Source organism: Rhamphochromis longiceps, linkage group LG12 (assembly GCF_057381845.1).
Source record: "Rhamphochromis longiceps isolate RC_006_pf linkage group LG12, R_longiceps_female_GT1.1, whole genome shotgun sequence".
Taxonomy (NCBI): Eukaryota; Metazoa; Chordata; class Actinopteri; order Cichliformes; family Cichlidae; genus Rhamphochromis; species Rhamphochromis longiceps.
The window spans coordinates 31,922,151-31,943,270 of record NC_140568.1 but is presented as its reverse complement, the minus strand read 5'-3'; the positions used below and the strand labels follow the sequence as shown (position 1 = coordinate 31,943,270).

Below are 21,120 nucleotides of genomic sequence, written 5' to 3'. Positions count from 1 at the left end.
ACATTTACACGTGAAAAAATAATTAATTGTTTAATTTTTCTTTTGAAAAAAACTGAACACGGGTCTCACAGACCCGAACACCATACAAGGGTTAAATGGGAGGATCCTGTTCCTCGTTCCCTCTTTGTGTCAGTCTTTCCCGCTGAACAAAAACGTTTCTCTCACAGACTCACAGACACTTGACTCCTGAGCCTTCTGTACCAGAGAAGCATGGATTTCATGGAACTCTTTTTCATTTCTCTTGGTACTGGAGTTGTGGTGTACTATGGAGTGAGGCTACTGCTTTTCAGTAGGATGCTTTTTCCAAAACTGTGGTTTCCACTGCCAAAAACTTTCTTCACCTCAATGGGAGAGTGGGCAGGTGAGCAGCATGTTTATGCATGTCCACATGTATGCGTTTGTGCTGTGCGTGTCTGTGCCATGTGTAATGAATACCATACAATCTTCAGTAGGTCATACTATGATAAATAAATCCTGGAACTTCAGTAGGTTACGTAGTATCAAGCCAACATAGGTATCACGTTTTGTGATACAACACTACATTTATGTGTATACTGTATGTAATTAGAACTTTTAAATGACTACATTATTTGAATTAATTAATAAGCTAAAGTGTACATGGCAGAATCTGCAAGTGCCATGAACACTAAGCAGTGAAAGTGATTTAGTTGATCAACTTGTGTGTAAAAGTGCATTTAGTAGGTCACAATAGCGTGAGTCCCCTGCCCAAACTTGTTTTAACATTTCATCGTTACACAAGATTGCGCTTGTGCGCTGATATACCCAAAGGAGGCAAGTCCCGACGCTTAAAATACTTCTTTTTTTATATACTTGCAGGGCAGCTGATATATGTACAGAAAACACAATTCAAATTCAATATCAAAATGTATGGAACATCAAGCATAAACTGCATGTTTTTCACATAACATCCATTCTGAGATGAGCAAAATGATCCGCGTCATCATAGTTGACATTGGAAAAAAGCTGCATAACAACAAGTCATACCTGTGTGACTAGTTTAACAGGAAGAACTTGGTATAGTACAGGGAGTCAGAAATATTCCTCTACCTTACCACACTATAGCCTACTCTTCCGAAAAATGTAAAGAAAACATAACAACTACATTTATTTTATACACAATTACATGTAGTGATAAGCTTACTGACAAAATGCACCATATTCCATTCATTTTCAAACTTGTAATAATTTAGATTGGCATGTAGTTGTGTAAAAAGGGCTGTTAAAGTGCAAATTATGATACGCAAATTATATATGCAAACTGTTTCTAATTAAGAATAGGAAAAACATTTTCAGATTTCAAGAACAGAGAAGTAAAGCCAAACCTTCGGGTTGAAAATGGCAAATTACTGTTGAAGGTTTGATTTAAACCAATCATGTTTTTCAGTGTTTTCCCAAAACATTTTACCCTGAAGTGTTTTTGTAGTGAGTGGATATACAGGATTAAGAATAATAAGCAGGAAGCTTTTACATTCGAAGTGGGTACAACAAATCTAACATAAACACTCCAAATGAAACTACAGAATAGAGTCAACTTAAAGGCGGCTGAGGAAATGAGCAAATACTTGCTCTCTTGTCAATCTCCTTGTGACATTCCTCTGCAGGTCCAGAAGCAGTTTCATTCACTCAAGAGGTTTGCTTTGGCATCTTCTGAAGGGGTTATTCTCTCACAGTGCTCAAAGAAGCCTAATAAAAACACTGGGCTGATCTTGCTTTTCTTCCCAAAGCCCACTTTCCTTCCCACTTTCATTCCAGAGGAATAACATCTGAACAGCACGGCTGCATAAATGACACCCCTCTCCAATTATTTCTCCCAATAATTGGAAAGCCCCATTTGTATCCCTCTTCAGACCTTTTAAACATTTTTAGTTTCAAGAAGCCTAAGCGGTGTTGTGCATGTGCATGGATCTATTGATAACAAAGAATAAGTTACTCAAATGGCAATGCCCCATTTTTTAGAAGCTCACAAATAATTAGGACAATTAACTATTTCACTATCAGGTGAGGCATTTTCTTTTTTTCTTTCATAATAATTAGGCAGATAAGAGATGTGGGCTTTTCAAATATAAGTGCTGTACTTGTATTTGGTAGCTGTCCACCAATAAGATGTCAGTGCAAGTGAAGGAGGGAATCACTAGGCTGAACAACCAAAACAAGCTTGCCAGAGAGACACTAAAAATGCAGGAGTAACCTAACCATCAGTTGTGAAGGCACTGGGCAGCTCAGCAGCACCCAAACACAACATCTAACCAAGGTAAGAACACTTTTAAGGTGGTACGTGAATCATCATCAAGAGGTACAATCAAGAGATGCTTTCATGAATGTAATTACAGAGGGTTTACACCGAGATGCAAATCACTGGTCATACACAGAAACAGTAAGGCCAAAAAACATCTAGCAGAGCCTGCAAACCAGATAGATGAAACTCAACTTAACTTGTACCAGAACGATAGCAAGGGAAACTGCTCGTGATTTGAAGCATACCGCCTTATCTGACAAAGATGGTAAATGGTAAATGGCCTGCATTTGTATAGCGCTTTACTCAGTCCCTAAGGACCCCAAAGCGCTTTACACTACATTCAGTCATTCACCCATTCACACACACATTCACACACTGGTGATGGTAAGCTACATTGTAGCCACAGCTGCCCTGGGGCGCACTGACAGAGGCGAGGCTGCCTGACACTGGCGCCACCGGGCCCTCTGACCAGGTAGGGGCATTATTACGACATGTGTGTGTATGGTTCTAATTGTGAGTGAATCACTATTGTTTACTGATAATGTGACTGATAAATGTAGAAGGATGAATTATTTAGTGTGCAGGGCTATACGCTCTGCTTAGATTCAGCCATGTGCTGCATAACCTATCAGGCAGTGCAAATAGATAATGACCCAAAGCATGTTGCAAAAGCAACCCAAGAGTTTCTCAAGCCAAAGTAATGGGATACTCTTCAATAGACAAATAATTCATTTGATATTAGTCAAATAGAGCATGTTTTTTAGTTACTGAAAATAAAATCTGAAGGTAGAGAGAAAAGCAAACCGAATGTAGTTGCAGTTAAGGCCTGAGCAAAGCATTAGCATCTGGTGATGTCCACAAGATTTCAATATAACTTAAAATGATCTTAGTTTGTCCAGCTTTTTGAGTTTCTAAACACAGGGAACTATGCACAATGACGACTGTGATTCCTAAAAGTTAAACCACTTGAATTAAAGATGAAATTCTGCCCTTAAATCACATTTATGTTATTTGATTTAAAATCCGCTGCGCTGGTGGACAGAGGCAACATTGCAAACACTGTGTCTAAACATTGTGTCATCCTTCAGTATTTATTTACTCAAATGGTAAATGGTAAATGGCCTGTATTTGTATAGCGCTTTACACATCCAGTCACCCACCCATTCACACACACATTCACACACTGATGATGGCAAGCTACTCAACTCTGACAATAGAGTACAATGAACTCGCTGTGACATATTAAAGTGAAGTAACTGTGGCGAGCTTTGTGAGATCACACAGTTTTTGTATAAAGTGGACAAATATGGCACTTAGAAACACTGTTAACAATGGGGACAAATAGACTTTCTATTCCCTTGTTGCCCTTGTTGAGTGCATAGGCTCAACATTAATTTAATATTGGAAAATGTCTTAAGTTGGCTTCCAGTTTTACTATCCTGCTGGCTTTTAAATGACAGTCTTTCTTGCTGCATCACTCTCACACAACAGCACATTTGTCTTTGAAGAGAAGCCTCCACAGGCTGCTGCAGTTCACAGAGCTCATTTGCATAAAGGAAAATGTCACAGTCATGTCTGGTTTCAAATTATTTTGGGTATGTTGATTTTATTCAGTTTGTCACAGAGGAATCCAATTTTTTTTTTTATAACCAAATGTTATATAACTACATAATGCTGTGTTTCTTCACTCTCAGAAAAATAATGGTTCTTAAATGGTTCTTTTTAAAGACTCTATGGTTCTTCAAAGAACATTACCAGCTAAGGACCCTTTTAATTTATGAAAATGTTGTTTCATATTTTTCATTAAATATCACAAATAGATTTTAAATATATTGTAGTGGGCTAGGGGAAAGGGCCGCTGGCTAGAGGACAACTTAGAACACGTATATCTGATGTTAACGTGTTCTAAGTTGTATTGTTGTAATGGCAGTTACAGTTATCAGGTGTTGATTTGCCATTTTTGTGTAAAATTACAGCTGCTGTGTTTTCTGTGTTTGGTGTAGCCAGCGGAGCACCGTGAGTTAGACTGCTGTGTCCGTTTACCACCTCTCACTGCTGTGGTGTATGACGGAGTGATCCTAATTAAAGGCTGTGCTCGCTGTAGTTTAGCATTACAGCTAATGCAGGAATAGCAAGTTGAATACAGAAGTCTTCGTCTACATGTCTGAGCTTGCCACAATATTGTTTTGTTTAAGTTATTTGAAGGAAATGACACAGAAGAGTGATTTTCCTGTGACTGGCTCAGGTTTGAGTAACAGTGGAAATCATGAATTACAGATGCTGCAATCTGCAAAAAGGTGGACTATAATTAAATTGTGAAGGGACAAGAAGTTGTTCTTGGGTTAGACATCTTTAATAATCTATTGAAGTAATACACTAAAGGACCAGGGGTGAAGCTCTAGTGTAGCTGTCTGTCATTTTTGTTGCAGTACATGTCATTTAGAAGCTTTCTCTTGAAATATTATGGTGCTGACCAGCAAAGGGTAGCTGAGATGTTATTCTTTCCTCATGACTTCCAGCCCTTCCAGTGCTGCAGTGTCAACAGAGGCGTTTAATCCTCTCATTGTGTTATGGGCGTGCAAAAGGACATCCTTTGAGCTGAACATTTCTGCACAGGAAGGCCGATAAATGTCCAGCTCCAAGTTGGCTCATTTAGAAGAAACATGCTCATTCTAAATGTGCGACTGTTTTTATGGTCTGAAAAACAAAGTATTTCCCCAAGCGAAAATTGTTTTTATGGATGAAATACTACAAAGAATTTCTCAGAATCAACTGAACCCGTTCAGTTCATGTTGATAGTACAGATATAGACATACATCAACAAATCAAGAAAACAAGTGATCTGCTCTGCTAGTTTGCCAAAAAATATTAAAATTCATCAGACAACTGTAGTAAGCAGTGTTGGTCAAGTTACTTGAAAAAAGTAATCAGTAACTAATTACTGATTACTTCCCTAAAAAAAGTAATCCCATTGCTTTACTAATTACTTATTTTCAAAAGTAATTAATTACTTAGTTACTTAGTTACTTTTTAAAAACACGATTTACAACCTGAGTAGGTGATAAAGCGATAGATCTTTCAGCCCAATTCTACTTTTTCTGCATAAGCCATCATACAAAATGTAATCAAATGGAAAAGTCCCTTTTTAAAACTTGTTTTATTAGTTTTAACCTTTTAACTTTATGCATCATGCAAAAATTTAATTATATGCAACATTCTCGGACTGGAAGAAATTTGTTTAACATTTAAACTTATTTTCTGCACATTCCAGCACATAAAATATATTTTTTTGTGTGTGTTTACACTCTTTCAAATAGATGCAAGTAAAACACAGCAGAAAATAAATAACATCAAAGACTAGCGGTCCTGTTGCTCTATTTTCACTTGTAAAGCAGGAGTGGCGTAAGTGGAGGTTTACCCGGTCACTGGAAAAATCCGCGAGTTTCTCTGTGAGTTTCCCATTACGTCATAGCACACTCGGTGCTTGCTTGGAAGTTTAGGGGGGTTTTTTCGCTGTAAAAAGAAGTTTTCTTCCCACGCACAACGGACACTAATGTTTTTGTCACTTTTTATGGAATCAAACTCAAAGTAAGGTCAGTATTTCCACGCTTTAAATGCTGCACGCTCATACTCTCTCCCGCACTCATATGATCCATTGTTGATCTGCACACAGCTGTTGTCACTGTCATGAGATATTCTCGCAAAAAAATCACGGTTTTAGTAACGCAGTTACGCAGCGTTCCTACGGGAAAGTAACAGTAATCTAATTACGGTTTTTGCAATAGTAATCCCTTACTTTACTCGTTACCTGAAAAAGTAATCAGATTACAGTAACGCGCTACAAGTAACGCGTTACTGCCCATCTCTGGTAGTAAGTCAGCTTATGAACGTAAATGACAACTTTGCACAAATATTACAAATACTATACTATATATAGTATATATGTACTATATACTATATACTATATTCCTTAGTGGAACAATTTCCCTACAGTGCAGCTTACTTGCAGCAGCTGTCTGACAAGTCCTTTGCTTTTGCGTCAGTAAAAACATCTGGTGTAGATACTCTGCCAAATCAAGCATGGGGAGCTACTTGCTATGGCGACCCCTTGTGAATGAGCTGAAAAAACCTTCCCTAATCCATCCATCCATCCGAGATGGCTTTCTTTGTTTTTCTTTTAATTTTAAGAAGCATCAGTGCAGAATAGTTTTGTGGAGGTTCTGCATAAAAATATGCTGAAATTATTTATTGCATCTTGTAATGTCTTGATGCATCCAGGTAAGGAAATTCCAAAAAGTTGATTCTGTTCATCTGGACATAGCGTTTTCAGTGTTATTTCTTCAGTATCAGCTGACTGCAATTTTTTCCACCCTTATAAACAGTACATTTGCGTAATGACTATAACTGTCGTGGTCCTGGGTCATTTTGACCCAGCGCCCCCCTTTTTCTTTTTTTTTTCGGTTTTAAGTTCATTTGTTACTCTAAGGAGTTAGTCTATGGGTCCTTAGTTGTTCAGTTTGGATTTCCCCTCGTGTCTTTACCCCCTTTGTTCCCCTCTGTGTACTGGAGTTCTGGTGCCTTGTTTTCCCCTCCTTGTGTTCTATTCCATGTTTCCCCAGGCCGTCATGTCTGTGCTCTCCCTCGTGCTCCTCAGTGTTCTCTCTTACCCCCAGTCTGCGTCTCTGTGTATTTCCTGTTTTATTGTGAAGGTCCGTGTCTTATGTCAGTGTGTTCAGCTCACGTTTCCCCTGTCTCATCAGGTCAATTAGGTTTAGCCCTCCTGTTTGCCATTCTGCATTTTCCTCTGTGTGTATTTATAGTGTGTGCTCATCGCTGGTTTGTCTGTGTTACCTCCACGTGTCATCCCGTGTTCCACCACAGATGTTTTCCTCTGAGTTATGGTTTCATATTTGTTTAGGTTTGTTCTTAGTTTCCGTCCATCCCATCTCTGTTCTGTCTGTATTATCACCTCATGTAAATAAAGCCCACTCATTGCATCGTCAGTGCCTGCGATTGGGTCCTTTTCCCTTCAACCCCACACAACTCCCACTGCAGCAGTGACATAAACTAGCACTACTGGTGAACAATGGCCTGTGCAGTCAGTTTCTTGATCATTAATATGCAAATTTTTACAACCAATGATCAACAACTACTGATCAAAGACCACTGATCAATGGTCATGAGTGCCATTCACAGAGCATTGTGAGATGGGGAAAGATGTACCCTTAGGCCCGCTCCTCAATTCAGAAGGTGTGAATAGACTGTGGAGTCCTGGCCTGACAAGTTAGCTCTTCTGTGGTACATAGGACCATTGATCAATCATTGCTGATCAATGGTCATTACAATTTGCATCTTAATGATCAAGAAACTGATCTCACAGCCCATTTTTCGCCAGTAGTGCTAGTTTAAGCCATTACGCAAATGTGCTGTTTATAAGGTTGGAAAAATTTGCAGGCAGTTGAGACCAAAGAACTCACACTGAAAATACTACGTCCAGATGAAGAGAATCAACTTTTTGGGTACATCTTGTAATGTTTCTTCTTTAAAAATCATGATACAGGACAATCTGTGTTTCACATAGTTTATGTTTTCATAGGGATTATTCAAATGGTTCCTGTCCATTGGCAAGTATTTTAAATAAATGCTCTCCTTTCACCTCCACTGTATTTTGGTGGATGCAAAAATTGTAAAAAAAAACCCCAAAAAAACAAAAACATACATAGTGTATTTCAGGTTTGTTGCAATTGAATTAAAAAATATTTGAGTAATCAAGGAATATTGAAATACCAGATTTGAGGTTAGTCTAGATAAAGTTTGTGTAAACTTAAATAACAGTAACTCAGTTTCTGCAGACAAAATAAAAGGACATTGACTAAGGCAGCCTATTTTTGCCACTCTACCAAGGGAACAATATAACACTATTTTTATTCTTTTGTGTTATAGCATTATAAAATCTTGTTACTATGTGAAAAGTTAATTGTTCTAATTTGCAGTTATAGTAAGAAAGAGAGCGCATGTTTCTAATATAGTGGCTTTTCTTCAATGACTCACCATTAAATCCAGAATCGAATTTAAATTTTTATGTACTCCTCACATACAAGGTCTTGAATAATCAGGCCCCATCTTATCTTAATGACCTTATAGTACCATATCACCCCCATTACAGCATTTTGCTCTAGGACTGCGGGCTTGCTTGTGGTTCCTAGAGTATTCAAAAGTAGAATGGGAGGCAGAGCCTTCAGCTTTCAAGTCCGTCTTCTGTGGAACCAGCTTCGAGTTTGAATTTAGGGGACAGACAGCCTCTGTACTTTTAAGATTAGGCTTAAGACGTTCCTTTTTTGATAAAGCATATAGTTAGGACTGGATCAGGTGACCCTGAATCCTCTGTTAGTTATGCTGCAATAGATCTAGGCCGCTGCGGGATTCCCATGATGCATTGTTTCTTCTTCAGTCACATTTTTAAATTTACTATGTGTTTATACACCCCTCTGTATTAATTATTAGTTATTATTATTATTCTCTGACTCTCTTCAACAGCATGTCTTTGTCCTGTCTTTGGCTGCCCCTCCCTTAGCCTGGTTCTGTTGGAGGTTTCTTCCTGTTAAAAGGGAGTTTTTCCTTCCCACTGTCGCCAAAATGCCTGCTCGTAAGGGGTCATATGATTTCGTATGAATATTGGGGTTTTCTCTGTTTTCTTTACAATATAAAGTGCCTTTATATTGTTGAGATTTGGCGCTATATGAATAATATTGTCTCCTGGGTGAGGTGTTCCGGGCATGTCCCATCGGGGGCAGGCCCTGAAGCAGACACAGGACACGCTGGAGAGATTACAGTGGCTTGCAAAAGTATTCGGCCCCCTTGAACTTTCCTACATGTTGTCACATTACAGCTACAAACATGAATCAATTTTATTGGAATTCCACGTGAAAGACCAACACAAAGTGCTGTACACGTGAGAAGTGGAACAAAACTCATACATGATTCCAAACATTTTTTTTACAAATAAATAACTGAAAAGTGGGGTGTGCGTAATTATTCAGCCCCCTTTGGTCTGAGTGCAGTCACTTGAACATCCCACAGAGCACTGTTCAAGCGATCATTCAGAAATGGAAGGAGTATGGCACAACTGTAAACCTACCAAGACAAGGCCGTCCACCTAAACTAACAGGCCGAACAAGGAGGGCGCTGATCAGAAATGCAGCCAAGAGGCCCATGGTGACTCTGGACGAGCTGCAGAGATCTATAGCTCAGGTGGAGGAATTTGTCTGTCAAATATGGTGGTGGCAGCATCATGCTCTGGGGGTGCTTCTCTTCAGCAGGAACAGGGAAGCTGGTCAGAGTTGATGGGAAGATGGATGGAGCCAAATACAGGGCAATCTTGGAAGAAAACCTCTTGGAGTCTGCAAAATACTTGAGACTGGGGCGGAGGTTCACCTTCCATTAGGACAACGACCCTAAACGTAAAGCCAGGGCAACAATGGAATGGTTTAAAACAAAACATATCCATGTGTTAGAATGGCCCAGTCAAAGTCCAGATCTAAATCCAATCGAGAATCTGTGACAAGATCTGAAAACTGCTGTTCACAAACACTGTCCATCTAATCTGACTGAGCTGGAGCTGTTTTGCAAAGAAGAATGGTCAAGAATTTCAGTCTCTAGATGTGCAAAGCTGGTAGAGACATACCCTAAAACACTGGCAGCTGTAATTGCAGCAAAAGGTGTCTCTACAAAGTATTGACTCAGGGGGCTGAATAATTACGCACACCCCACTTTTCAGTTATTTATGTGTAAAAAAAAAAAAATGTTTGGAATCATGTATGATTTTCGTTCCACTTCTCACGTGTACACCACTTTGTATCGGTCTTTCACGTGGAATTCCAATAAGATTGATTCATGTTTGTGGCTGTAATGTGACAACATGTGGAAAAGTTCAAGGGGGCCGAATACTTTTGCAAGCCACTGACTGAATACCTGTTAGGACCATTTGCCTGAGCATTTAGTTTTCTTTCCAGATAATCACTAAATGGATTTTGTGCTTGTGTGTGCTTAGTTTATAAAGTGGATGTGTTTACTAATGTTACAGTAATAATCCTTATCTTCTCCTGGGGCATAGTGCAGATGATCACAGTTTTAGTGCCTCTCCCTTTAAGAACGCACTCTTTTCGAGTTTTTTTTTGTTTTGTACTGATTGCTCCATGCAAACATTGAGAATCACACACAACTCACTTTGAACTTACCATAAGCGGGCTGGTACAAAGAAACTCCCATTTCTGTCAGTCGAAGGAAGTTTAACAACAGAAATTTGTATTATAGATGAATATAAAAAAAAAGTGGATTTTCTTTCTGTCATCTAATTGTTTATTTAATTATTTGGTGCAGGATGAATAGACATGAGGGACGTCTTTATCAACAGGAAACATTATAAAACTTATTTGAAAAAACTAAAACTAAAATTTCCAATGCTATCCAGTGGGCCAAATTGCAGTTTTTGCTGGGCCAATTCTGGTCCTCAGGCCTTGTGTTTGACTCTCCTGGCTTAGAGCATTTAGAGCAGTCTGAAACTTGAGCTTTTGGTTCACTGCGGTAACTTTTACTTATGTTGACTATATTATTTAAAACTTTGATCATGTTTAACATGAGCACCATATATTAAAATCAAAACGTCCACTTCTCATCACATAACCTCACCGCACATGCTCAGTTTGGTTATTTTCACTGTTTCATTGTCTTGAATGTAGTTCTTAAGTTGATATAATTAGGTTGTTTGTTTGTTTGTTTTTTATAGTTCAGTATGTATATCTACATGTTAAAGCCCTATTTGAACATACTGCTGCCTGTTTGTGTATACTGTGGTTTTCACTAAAGAAGAAATATAAATGACAAAACTTAGCGGATTGCATTTCATAAAACGGAGGCTCAATGTGAGGTTTCTTTGTCATTTGATACTTTCCTAATTAAGTAGTAAAAGTGTGAATTCAATTTATTTGTTCAGCTGAACAAATTAAAACGGAGGCTTAATTTCAGTTCCTGTTTCAGTAGTTAATAGGCAGTGTCACATTACTCATTTCCCCCCTGTGCTAACAACACTTCAAACCATGGGATCTTTTTAATGTTTTAATGGCTTTACACAATTTTCTCAGTGCTGTAAAACATAATTAGATATGAATTCTCATTTAGGTCTGAAAACGGTGATGAAAACAGCCTGTGGTCTTTGTAATAAGGGCCAGGAGGAAATGGGAGAGCAGTGAACACTCAGAAACAAGCTGTTCCTATCAGTTCTTTATCACACCAGGGGAACATGCTGTTTTAGCACAGTTTGTACAAACAGAATGGAGTGAGGATTAAACTAATGTAAACAAATAATAAAACAATCCTGGGATTTGGCTGAAAGCAGAGGAAGATGGGTAAGGCAGTGCATTACTGTACTGTTCTGTGCAGTACAGTGCCTCTAGTGGTCAGAATGGAAACTGCAGGAGATTTGATGAGGGATTCATTTGTAATTTTCAGTCTCTCCATCCTCCTTTCAGTGGTGACTGGTTCTTCAGAGGGAATAGGAAGAGCATATGCATTTGCAGTAAGTGACTGTTTAAATAACTCTGCTTGTGTTCTCATAAAACAAAACGAATACACATACTGTACATAATATCTTTTTATATTTTAGCAAATACTTATATGTATAATAATTTGAAATGAGCACACCATAGTTAAACTACTGTTCCTTTGAGGCACACTTGCTACTTTTTGCTGTGTAACTGTGTTTTCATATGTACTTTTCCACTATCGCTATTGCATCTCAGCTAGCTCAGCGGGGAATGAACATTGTAGTCATGAGCAGAACCAAAACAAAACTGGATCAAGTGGCTAAAGAGATAGGTATCTATGTGCATGTTTTATTTTCTTTGCTTCCTAAAATGTATGATATCTGCTAATATGCTGTTGATCCAGGCAAACGGTGCACAATATTTGTCTTTTCATTGTTCACAGGAGAAGCCACAGGGCAGAGGGTGAAAGTGATAGCAACAGATTTTACCAAAGAAAATATCTTTAGTGAAATTGAAGAGCAACTGAAGGACCTCAACATAGGAGTTTTAGGTGAGCTTTTATTTGTGCCTCCATACAAAATCCAGTTCCAAAAAAGATGGCATGCTGCGTAAATAGAAACACAATCCAATGATTTGCAAATCTCATGAGCCCATATTTTATTTACAACAAAACATCTTCATTTTTAAACACCATTTTAAGAAAAACATTAGCTTTTAAGCACTAAGCTGGGGCAGAGCCATGTTTACTGCAATGTAGCAGCCCCTCTTCTTTTAAGAACAATTTGTAAATCTGCTGATTTTACAGACTGTGGAATTTTGGGAGATGAATGTTGTTCCATGTTTTGTCCGATATAGGATTCTAGCTGCTCAACAGCCCTGGATCTCCTTTGTCATACTTCTTTGGTGAAAGTTATGGAAGATCGGCAGGCCTGTCAGCACCCAGACAATGCAGTTGTAGTTGATGCAGAATCGAGTTGATCAATATTTTGCTGGAACATGCAAAGATTTCCCCCAAAAAAGACAACCAACCTGTTACCGATCAATCTAATCAGCCGCAAAACATTCCTCCAGTTGTTTCTTTTTAGTATCATTTACTTTTCCAGCCTTTTGCTGCCACCATTCCAACATTTTTGAGACATGTCATTCACAGTGAGCTAACACTATTCATGAAATGGTCATTTTAAACATTCAACATATTTTTTCTATGTTCAACTGTAAATGAAACACAAATTTATCAAATTTGCAAATCAACACAGGCACTTTGTGTTTAGAGACAAAAAAAATGGGGAAAAAACCCTAATTATTTAAGAAAATAATATCAGTTATTTTCCGCGCTTTTTTCTACCCCAGTCAACAATGTAGGAACGCTGCCTTGCTTCATTCCCTACAGATTCCTTGAGTATGATGAGCTGGACAAGGTCAGTAGTACCTCAGCAGCTTATACTTAAAGGTGTTTAGTTTTTTGTGTATATGTACAAGCACATTATGTTTATATTTGTTGTTCCTTATTAAAACCCATTGATGATTAGGCTCTAAAAAAATCATCCATGCTCACCTGCTAGCTGTGATTTCTGTATGACTCTCTTTATGGCTTTGGCAGATATAATAGCATCACCTGCATATGTGTGCAAATGTATAATAAACAGATCCAGGACCTTGTGCACGACTCCATGTACAATAAGTAAAAACAAAAAAAGAAAATACCACTACAACATTATGACTAACTATAGATTGTTTGGATTGACCCCATTTGCATAATTATTACTTTTATTGGTAGTAAGTTTGACAGCAGATAGCATCCTGATGTTGAACCTCAGAGGGTTCAGTTTATAATAACATGTTTTTAGAAGAGCATTTTAGCTCCAAATACATTTCTTTAGATATAAATAAAGAAATTATCTGAGACCCATGTTCATCTATGTTTTCAGACAATTACCAAAGTGATAAACTGCAATGTGAAGACGATGGCCAAGGTAAGATCATAGTTTTATTGTTACTACAAAACAATGAATTTAAGGTCATATTGATTGTTTATTGATGAAGACAGTATATAATCATCAGTATAATCTGAGAGGGTTTGCCAGTAAAGGAAGCGCACGTAAAGGATTTTGTAGAGCAGGGTTGTCAAAGTGGCACATACAGCCCACTATGATCTTAAGTGGGCCAGATCAATGAACTTCCCCTTTCTGTCATTTTAAAGAAGTTTAAAACAGATTCCTGAGATATGGAAGTATGATTTCAGCAGTATGTCTCAGTTTTCTACATAAAAACGACATAAAGTAATAAATTAAATTACAGACAAAGTTTCGGTAGCTTCACCCAGACTGTCCTGTAATTATAAAGCACAAAGTTTTTGTTAATTTGCAAAAAATGTTCTTTGTTTATTATCTTTTTTTTACTGTGCACCCAAACATTTTTTTTTATAGTTAATAGTGAATGAACGGGGACTTTTCTGTTATTTACATACTTTTGTATAGAGTTAAAATATAGTTAAAACTCCACATTTTATGCCATCCTTTACATTTTCTAAAGCTGTCCAGTGGTCGGATTGGAGTCTTTGCCGGCCCAGTTCTGGTCCCCGGGCATTTTGTTTGACACCCCTGTTTTTTAAGGATTATTTGTATTGTTCTAAAACAAGTTAATGCTTTTCATTGCTTCATATGACTCAAGTCTGAACTTATTTTCTTTTGTTTCCAGATGTGCAAAATTATTCTCCCAGGCATGGCAAACAGGTTTCCTACCCATGTTTTCTTCATTAGATGTAATGTGTAAAGTGATGGATTATAACATGCTAATTAATACTGAGGTTGTGCTCATAAGTGTTGTTTAATTATTTATATCTGTTTGTATGTTTATTGTATTTATAGAGGGAAAGGGATGATATTGAATGTTTCTTCTGGAATTGCTTCTATCCCATTTCCCATGTACACCCTGTATGCTGCATCAAAGGCAAGTTTCACACCAGCGGCACACTTTTAAGTCTCTCTGCCCAGGCGACGTATGATCCTTCACATTTTAATTTGCGTTCTTATAGGTGTTTGTGGAAAGATTTTCTCAAGGTCTACAAGCTGAATACAAAGATAAGGGGATTATTATCCAGGTATTTTGATCCTCACTCAGACATCATCTCAAGTTTTATGAAACGAAAGCAATTATTTTCTTTAAACTAACTTTAAAGTCTTTTATTTCTTGTCCTCTTGTCCTAAATCTTTCCCTCTCATGCACTGTTTTCAGTCAGTGGCTCCATTCGGGGTATCCACTCGAATGGCTGGGTTCCAAAAAGCTAACATGATAACTTTTTCACCAGAAGACTTTGTAAAATATTCACTGCAGTACGTCAGCGCTGGAGACAAAACAAATGGAAGCATCTGTCATACAGTTCTGGTAAGACTTAGAGTCGCAAACATAATGCCAAAAACTGCCACCAAGAGACTGACCTGCAGTATTGTATGTGTGTGTGCATGTGTGTACAGGGCTGGTTGCTGCAGACTATTCCACTTAAGATTCTCTATGCAGAACCTATGATGCAAGGCTTACAAGACTACGCCAAGCAAAATCGAATGCAGGCTGGATTGGTCTAAATCAAAATCCATGTGTGACAGACATGCTGGTGTGCTTCAGATCATAAGTTCTTCTCCCCTTGCTTTTCTTTTTCCATCAACAGGTTAATCTTGGTTTCATCTGTCCGAAGACTGATATTTTTTTTTGTGGAGCTATGCAGGTTCGTTTAGATGCTTTCTGGGAAAGTCTAATCAGGTTTTCTTGTTCTTGACTGTAAACAGCGATTTGCATCTTGCTATAAACCCTCTGTATTTATGTTCATGAAGGCATGTCTTGATTGTAGACTTGGACGCACCTACCACCTTGAGAGTGTTCTCGACCTGGGTTGATGTTGAAAAGGTTTCTTTCTTCCTTTTTTTTGTTTAACCATCAAAATGATTCTGCCATCGCCTACTTTTGTAATCTTTGTGTGGTCTTTCAGGCATTTTGGTGTTCTTGAGCCGGTCAGTGTTTGGTCACTCCTGAAGTTTTTGCTATCTCTCGGATGATTTTGTTTTGTTTTTTTCAGTCTATGGCCTCCCTTACTTGTACTGACATCTTTGAAATTCCAGTGAACAGTTACTAAATCCACATTCAACACTCAGAATCCGCTTCAGAATAACACTGGAAAAGGCCTCGCCTGCCCAATTAATTTTTACAGTTGACTGACAAAACTGGTTGTGTACTAAAAAAAAAAAAGTTATAACATCTACACAGTTAATGCATTGCCTTTGTCAAACAGCCCCTGAATTAAAGGTGAAAGTCTGCACTTCCATCACATCTTAATTGTTTGATTTAAAATCCACTGTCATGGTGTATAGAGGCAAAATTGTCTCACTGTCCAAATACTTATGGAACTAACTGTATTAATATGAATGCAGTAGTACTGTCTGAACTGTTTCCATGTAAAACACACATGTCTATAAATTACATTCTTAATTTAATCTCCACGTCTTCATCTTATAGGGACTGATGCATGTTGTTTGTTCACTCAAATAAATGAAATATCACCATTGTTGGTTTTAAACAATATTGTTACTGAACAAATGGTGCTTTTCAAGTTTACTTGAGTAATTAGTGTTATTTCATGTAATACTGTGCACTCAAAAACAAGCTTTTCAATTTGCTTTAAAAAAAACCCCCTCAGGCCAAGTTATTCCACCCAAATGCAAAGTAACTGTTAACTTGCCAAAGCACTGCTTTTTGTTGTAATCAGACTATTACTTATTTATGAGTGTTCTTGTCAATAGAAAAATGATGTCGTGTTTCTCCTTCTTTGCACCTTCAGTTTTACGGTTCAGATATAAATCTCTTACTCCACACAGTTAATAATTCTGATGCAATTCAAGGTTAAAATTTACATAACTTTCTCATACGTGACTAAGCACTGATAGCAGTGACAAATGTGTGTGTGTGTGTGTGTGTGTGTCTACATATCTTGTAGAGATATGAGTAATAAAAATAATAATGACACCTTATCTGCTAAACGGAAGGACCTGTCTTGTTCCATTAATTCACTCCTACACATCCGTACGCGCGCGCACACACACACACACACACACACACACACACACACACACACACACACACACACACACACACACACACACACACACACACACACACACACACACACACACACACTTTTAACTGTCATTAGCATCCTCTATTCTCCTCTGAGATTAAGAAAACATTTGCTCGCGTGATGGGAAGACGCAATCATCTCAGAATCAGACTCTTTTCTAATCCACAGCAGGAGTTCGGGACAGAGACTTATCAGCTTCTACCTGCATCCTCAGAAATTAGTTTGAAGGGTGTGCTGCAGACAGCATGATATACAGTGTTTAAAGAAAACAAAACCTTCCCTCATCTGTGTATGTATATATGCTGACACGCACAGCTGTTTTAATTAGCATGTGCTTCAGTGATGTCTGACCTAAAAGGGTCACTAATCACACGGAAACAGGGGTGTTTAGACAACCGTGATGAATGATCCTCCCCATGAGAGATAGTGTCGGGAATAAGAAAAAAGAAGGAGTGAGAAGGGGAGGAAGGTCAGAGTGACCCTGAGCTTAGATAGTCTATTCCTAGTCTGAATGTTTAAAAAAAAAGAAAGGAAAATAATGACCTGTTCACAAATCAAAACTCTGTTCACTTCTCTTGGTATCAATCAATGACTGTAGGAAACATATACACTGATTGGTATGGATATTCATGGTAAGAGAAAATCTCAGAATCTGTGAGCTCATCAGTTTATCTGTAATTGATACATATGACTTTGGTTTTGTAATATATTAAGACAGAAAATCCTCGATTTCCACTGTGTACATTCACAGCAACTACAAATAGTGTAGGAGCCAAACTCACGTCCACAAAGTCTTTTAAAATTGTCAAATTATCAAAAATGTATTGCTGCCTGATTGATCATCGCGAATAATGGCCGATGGTAAATCAAGTGTGTGGACGCTTTTAACGTATTCCTACCTGAGCTGTTTGTTTTTGTTGCACATCATTGTTCATGGTAAAGCTTCAATCTAACCTGGCCTGGACTGCAGATGTAAATTAGCCGTGTTGTTTAAATTTTTTAATGTTTTTTTCTTTGGTTTATGTATATTCGTTTACATGTATGAAAGGAAAGAAAAAAGAAAGGAGTATTTATCATACCAACACAAACAGGGTGACACAAGAGTAACTAGTAAATCATACTTCATGAAAAATAAAGATGTGTTTTAACTGAGTGATTTGATGTCTTCTCAGAGTTCTCTAAGGTCAACTGAATTTTATTTATGTAGTGTTTTTCATAAATACTACGAGCTGTAATAAATCATTGGAGTGATTTATTATTAATCATTCATCAGGCCCCGTTAGACCCTGAACTTGAGCTGTTAAGAATACGATGGGTGGATGTTGTGATCGTGTAAAGATTCGTCATGGCCACTAGAGGGCGCGAAATGTAAAGGTTTCATCGTGCCTTGGGATTCCAGAGCTATAGCGCTGCAGCAGAAATCCGGCGATCAAATGTAGTCAAATTACCATTTTTATCACAACACTGTTCCCCGCCACCGGGGGTTTCCCATCATGCGTGCTAAATTGAAATATCTGTGTAAATGCATCTACTTTCAAAGCTGCAGTCTGAGCAACGTGTGTGTTACCTGCAGCTGAAATCAAAGGATGTTTACCTGGGTTGTTCAACAGCAGGGACTTTCCTCACCTGGGGTGATCTGCGATTTATGGGTATGGGTGGCAGCACAATTATGACACCTTTTAATTTATAGTTTCCCTTACAAAGCCTCTCTAACGTCAAGTGCGGTTCTCAAAGCTAATATCTCACTTATTTTCCAGACAGTGTGTGGGAGAGCTTTCTACACACGCAGAATGAGGGCTTTAACCATCAGATAGGTCAGATTTTGGTACACATATTAAACCCAGAGTGTCTAAAGCCTCCAGCAGATAATGAATTCATTAAGGAAGGGGTCAAGAAAAAGGTTTTATCACAGAAGATGACCATGGGTGACATGGGTGGTCAGGGCTCTTGAAGACACCTTCTTGTGTGTACGTTTGTGTGTGTGTGTGTGTGTTGAAGCACGGGTAAGAAAAGGAGAGCCTTTGAGGATGCTCCCTGTGTGACTCCTTTCTCCTCCCTGGACACTGCTTGCGTGTTGTTTCAGTAAACAGAAGGGTCCAAAGATGATCCAAGACAAGCACATTGCCACTGCAGCCCACCCAGAAGCCAAGGTCAGCACTACTAACCTTCAGACACATGCGTAAACTTACACACTAAACCAAGCTCACACACAAAAAAATTCCAGGTTAACTCAAGTGTTTAGTTTGAAACTAGAACTTTATCCACCTTTGTGCTTGCAAAGTAAAACGAAGGTAGCAATTAACCCGGATAAAGGAGTTTTGAAAAAGTCCATACACTTACATACTTGACTGGCCAAACAGCCCAGATGTATATACTATACCTTTAACTCCATGTTGCCTTTTTTGGAGTGATGCTCATCTGTATTGATGGGCAAACATTCATAGAAGCTGAAATATTTCTATGACATAATTACCAATCTTGTTTTTCAGATTTTCTTGCTGAGCCCATGAACATTTAATTCCCACTGAGCAGTTCCAGGGGGGTAATTATTTCTCCCAGCAGTTATAATACCTACAGCTTTCCTGCCATCCAGGACTGGGCTCTTTGAAACTCAAGAAGATAATTCCAATCCTTCATCTTCTTCAAAAGAGCAGGCTGTCAGGGAAGAGCTGGACTGTCAGCGAGGGAAAGCAAACAAGCTGAAAGAAGAGGGACAAACGAGACAGAGAGAGTTTTAGAGAGATGGATGGTTTGAAAAATAAAGGGCAAGTAACTTCTCTGAGGGCCCAGTGCTCACATATGGCTAGGCTTTGCTTGTATAGCCTCACTTCAAGGCGAAGGGCCCTGCAAACATAAACAGTAGAGAGTCTGCAGCTGGAGCGGGGAGGCAGCCGCTTGCTCACCGAGACCTCTCTACACTAAACAATGGATCAAGTGACGCACAGGCCTTTGGCAGTGCAACAGAGACCCGGGCTGCTTAGAAAAGCCTTTCTTCCGTGCGTTTATATCTCTACTCTCTCAATATTTACCCCATGGGAAAACACACAATTTTCCATTCCTTTTGTTCTGAAAGCAGCAAAAAGAGTAGCCCTCCCATTTCCATCTCTCCCACCTTCAACACAGGGCAGGGTCAGAAAGGATAAGTGTCCTTTTTGTGCAAATCTTTAAAAATATTATAAAATTTTTGACAACAGTAGAACCCCAGCTAAAGAATTTAATAACTAAATTATTGCAACAGCTCGATAAAGGTGCTAGGAATGAAAAGATTAAAGCTTAAAGCTTAGATTTGCACTGAATCTCCTACACTGATATTCCCACACATGGCCTATTTCCAGCCGTGATGAGGAGAAGCAAACAAAATGCGGATTAGTCTCCCTTACTGTGTGAGTCACTGCATTAGAAACTTAGTTTGTACAAGTGTGTGCATGTGTATCTGTGTGTGTGCATCTGTGTTATATCTCTTTTATGATGGGGCACAATGGGGAAAGGAAGGGCTCGGGAGCTAGTGAATTAACCCAAATTACAGCTAGCAGTTACCCAGACAACTGGATAGGAATGAGGGGCAAATGGTGTGTAATTTTGTAATGAAGGGGGAGTTCTTTTTCACATTTCGAGACCTCCTCTGCCTGTTACCGTAACAGGAGGACTCTGTATCCCTCCAAAACAGTTGTTGCCTGCTGAGTCACCTAAATGTGTGCTTTTTTTTTTTTAATAGGCCTCGGATAGAAGCTATTTATCTGTTTCCACGTTATTATCTATGATGGTCAGCTAAGTTTCTTTTACAATTTCTTAATGGTTACCTTTATTTTCAGCTTATTTTTTAAATAAGCTATAGTGTTGCATGAACTTTGACGAGAATTATATACTATGATTTCCTCTATGAGCTCGTAAAAAGCCCCAATAAGTAATTTTCTTAGCCAACCAACAAGTTAGTTTGTAGAGTTGTGATGTTTAGATGAGTTTTACTGAAATAGTGAGAAGTGTTTTGCATTTTTTCTCTTTTCTGACTCATTAAAAGTTGGTTAGAAAGGTTAAGTAGAAGTGCAAACATTAAAGATCTGGTAAAAGAGGGTAGGGTGTTTGCTCACTGCTCAAATGGGATTAATGTGCACCCACACAGTCCTAATAAGACAGATTAAAAAGATTTTTGAGCACAAAACCTTTAAGGCCACAGTGAAATGCAAGTTAAACCAAGG

The 21,120-nt window shown here is 38.4% G+C and overlaps 1 protein-coding gene across 2 annotated transcripts; it reads left to right on the top strand.

Annotated features, from left to right (window-relative positions):
• Positions 1-157: 157 nt before the first annotated feature.
• Positions 158-16,807, top strand: hsd17b3 (hydroxysteroid (17-beta) dehydrogenase 3). 2 transcript variants are annotated; one of them, XR_014914077.1, is made up of 12 exons: positions 158-361; positions 11,785-11,831; positions 12,055-12,130; positions 12,242-12,349; positions 13,150-13,217; positions 13,728-13,772; positions 14,497-14,531; positions 14,667-14,748; positions 14,834-14,899; positions 15,034-15,183; positions 15,273-15,520; positions 15,644-16,807. XR_014914077.1 is itself a non-coding variant. In XM_085425825.1 (11 exons), exons 1-11 carry the CDS (start codon positions 211-213, stop codon positions 15,378-15,380), a joined length of 936 nt encoding a protein of 311 aa, XP_085281951.1. In that variant the 5' UTR covers positions 158-210; the 3' UTR covers positions 15,381-16,807. The 2 variants fall into 2 exon arrangements, 1 of the variants encoding a protein (XP_085281951.1); XM_085425825.1 differs by having other exon boundaries at positions 15,273-16,807.
• Positions 16,808-21,120: the final 4,313 nt, after the last annotated feature.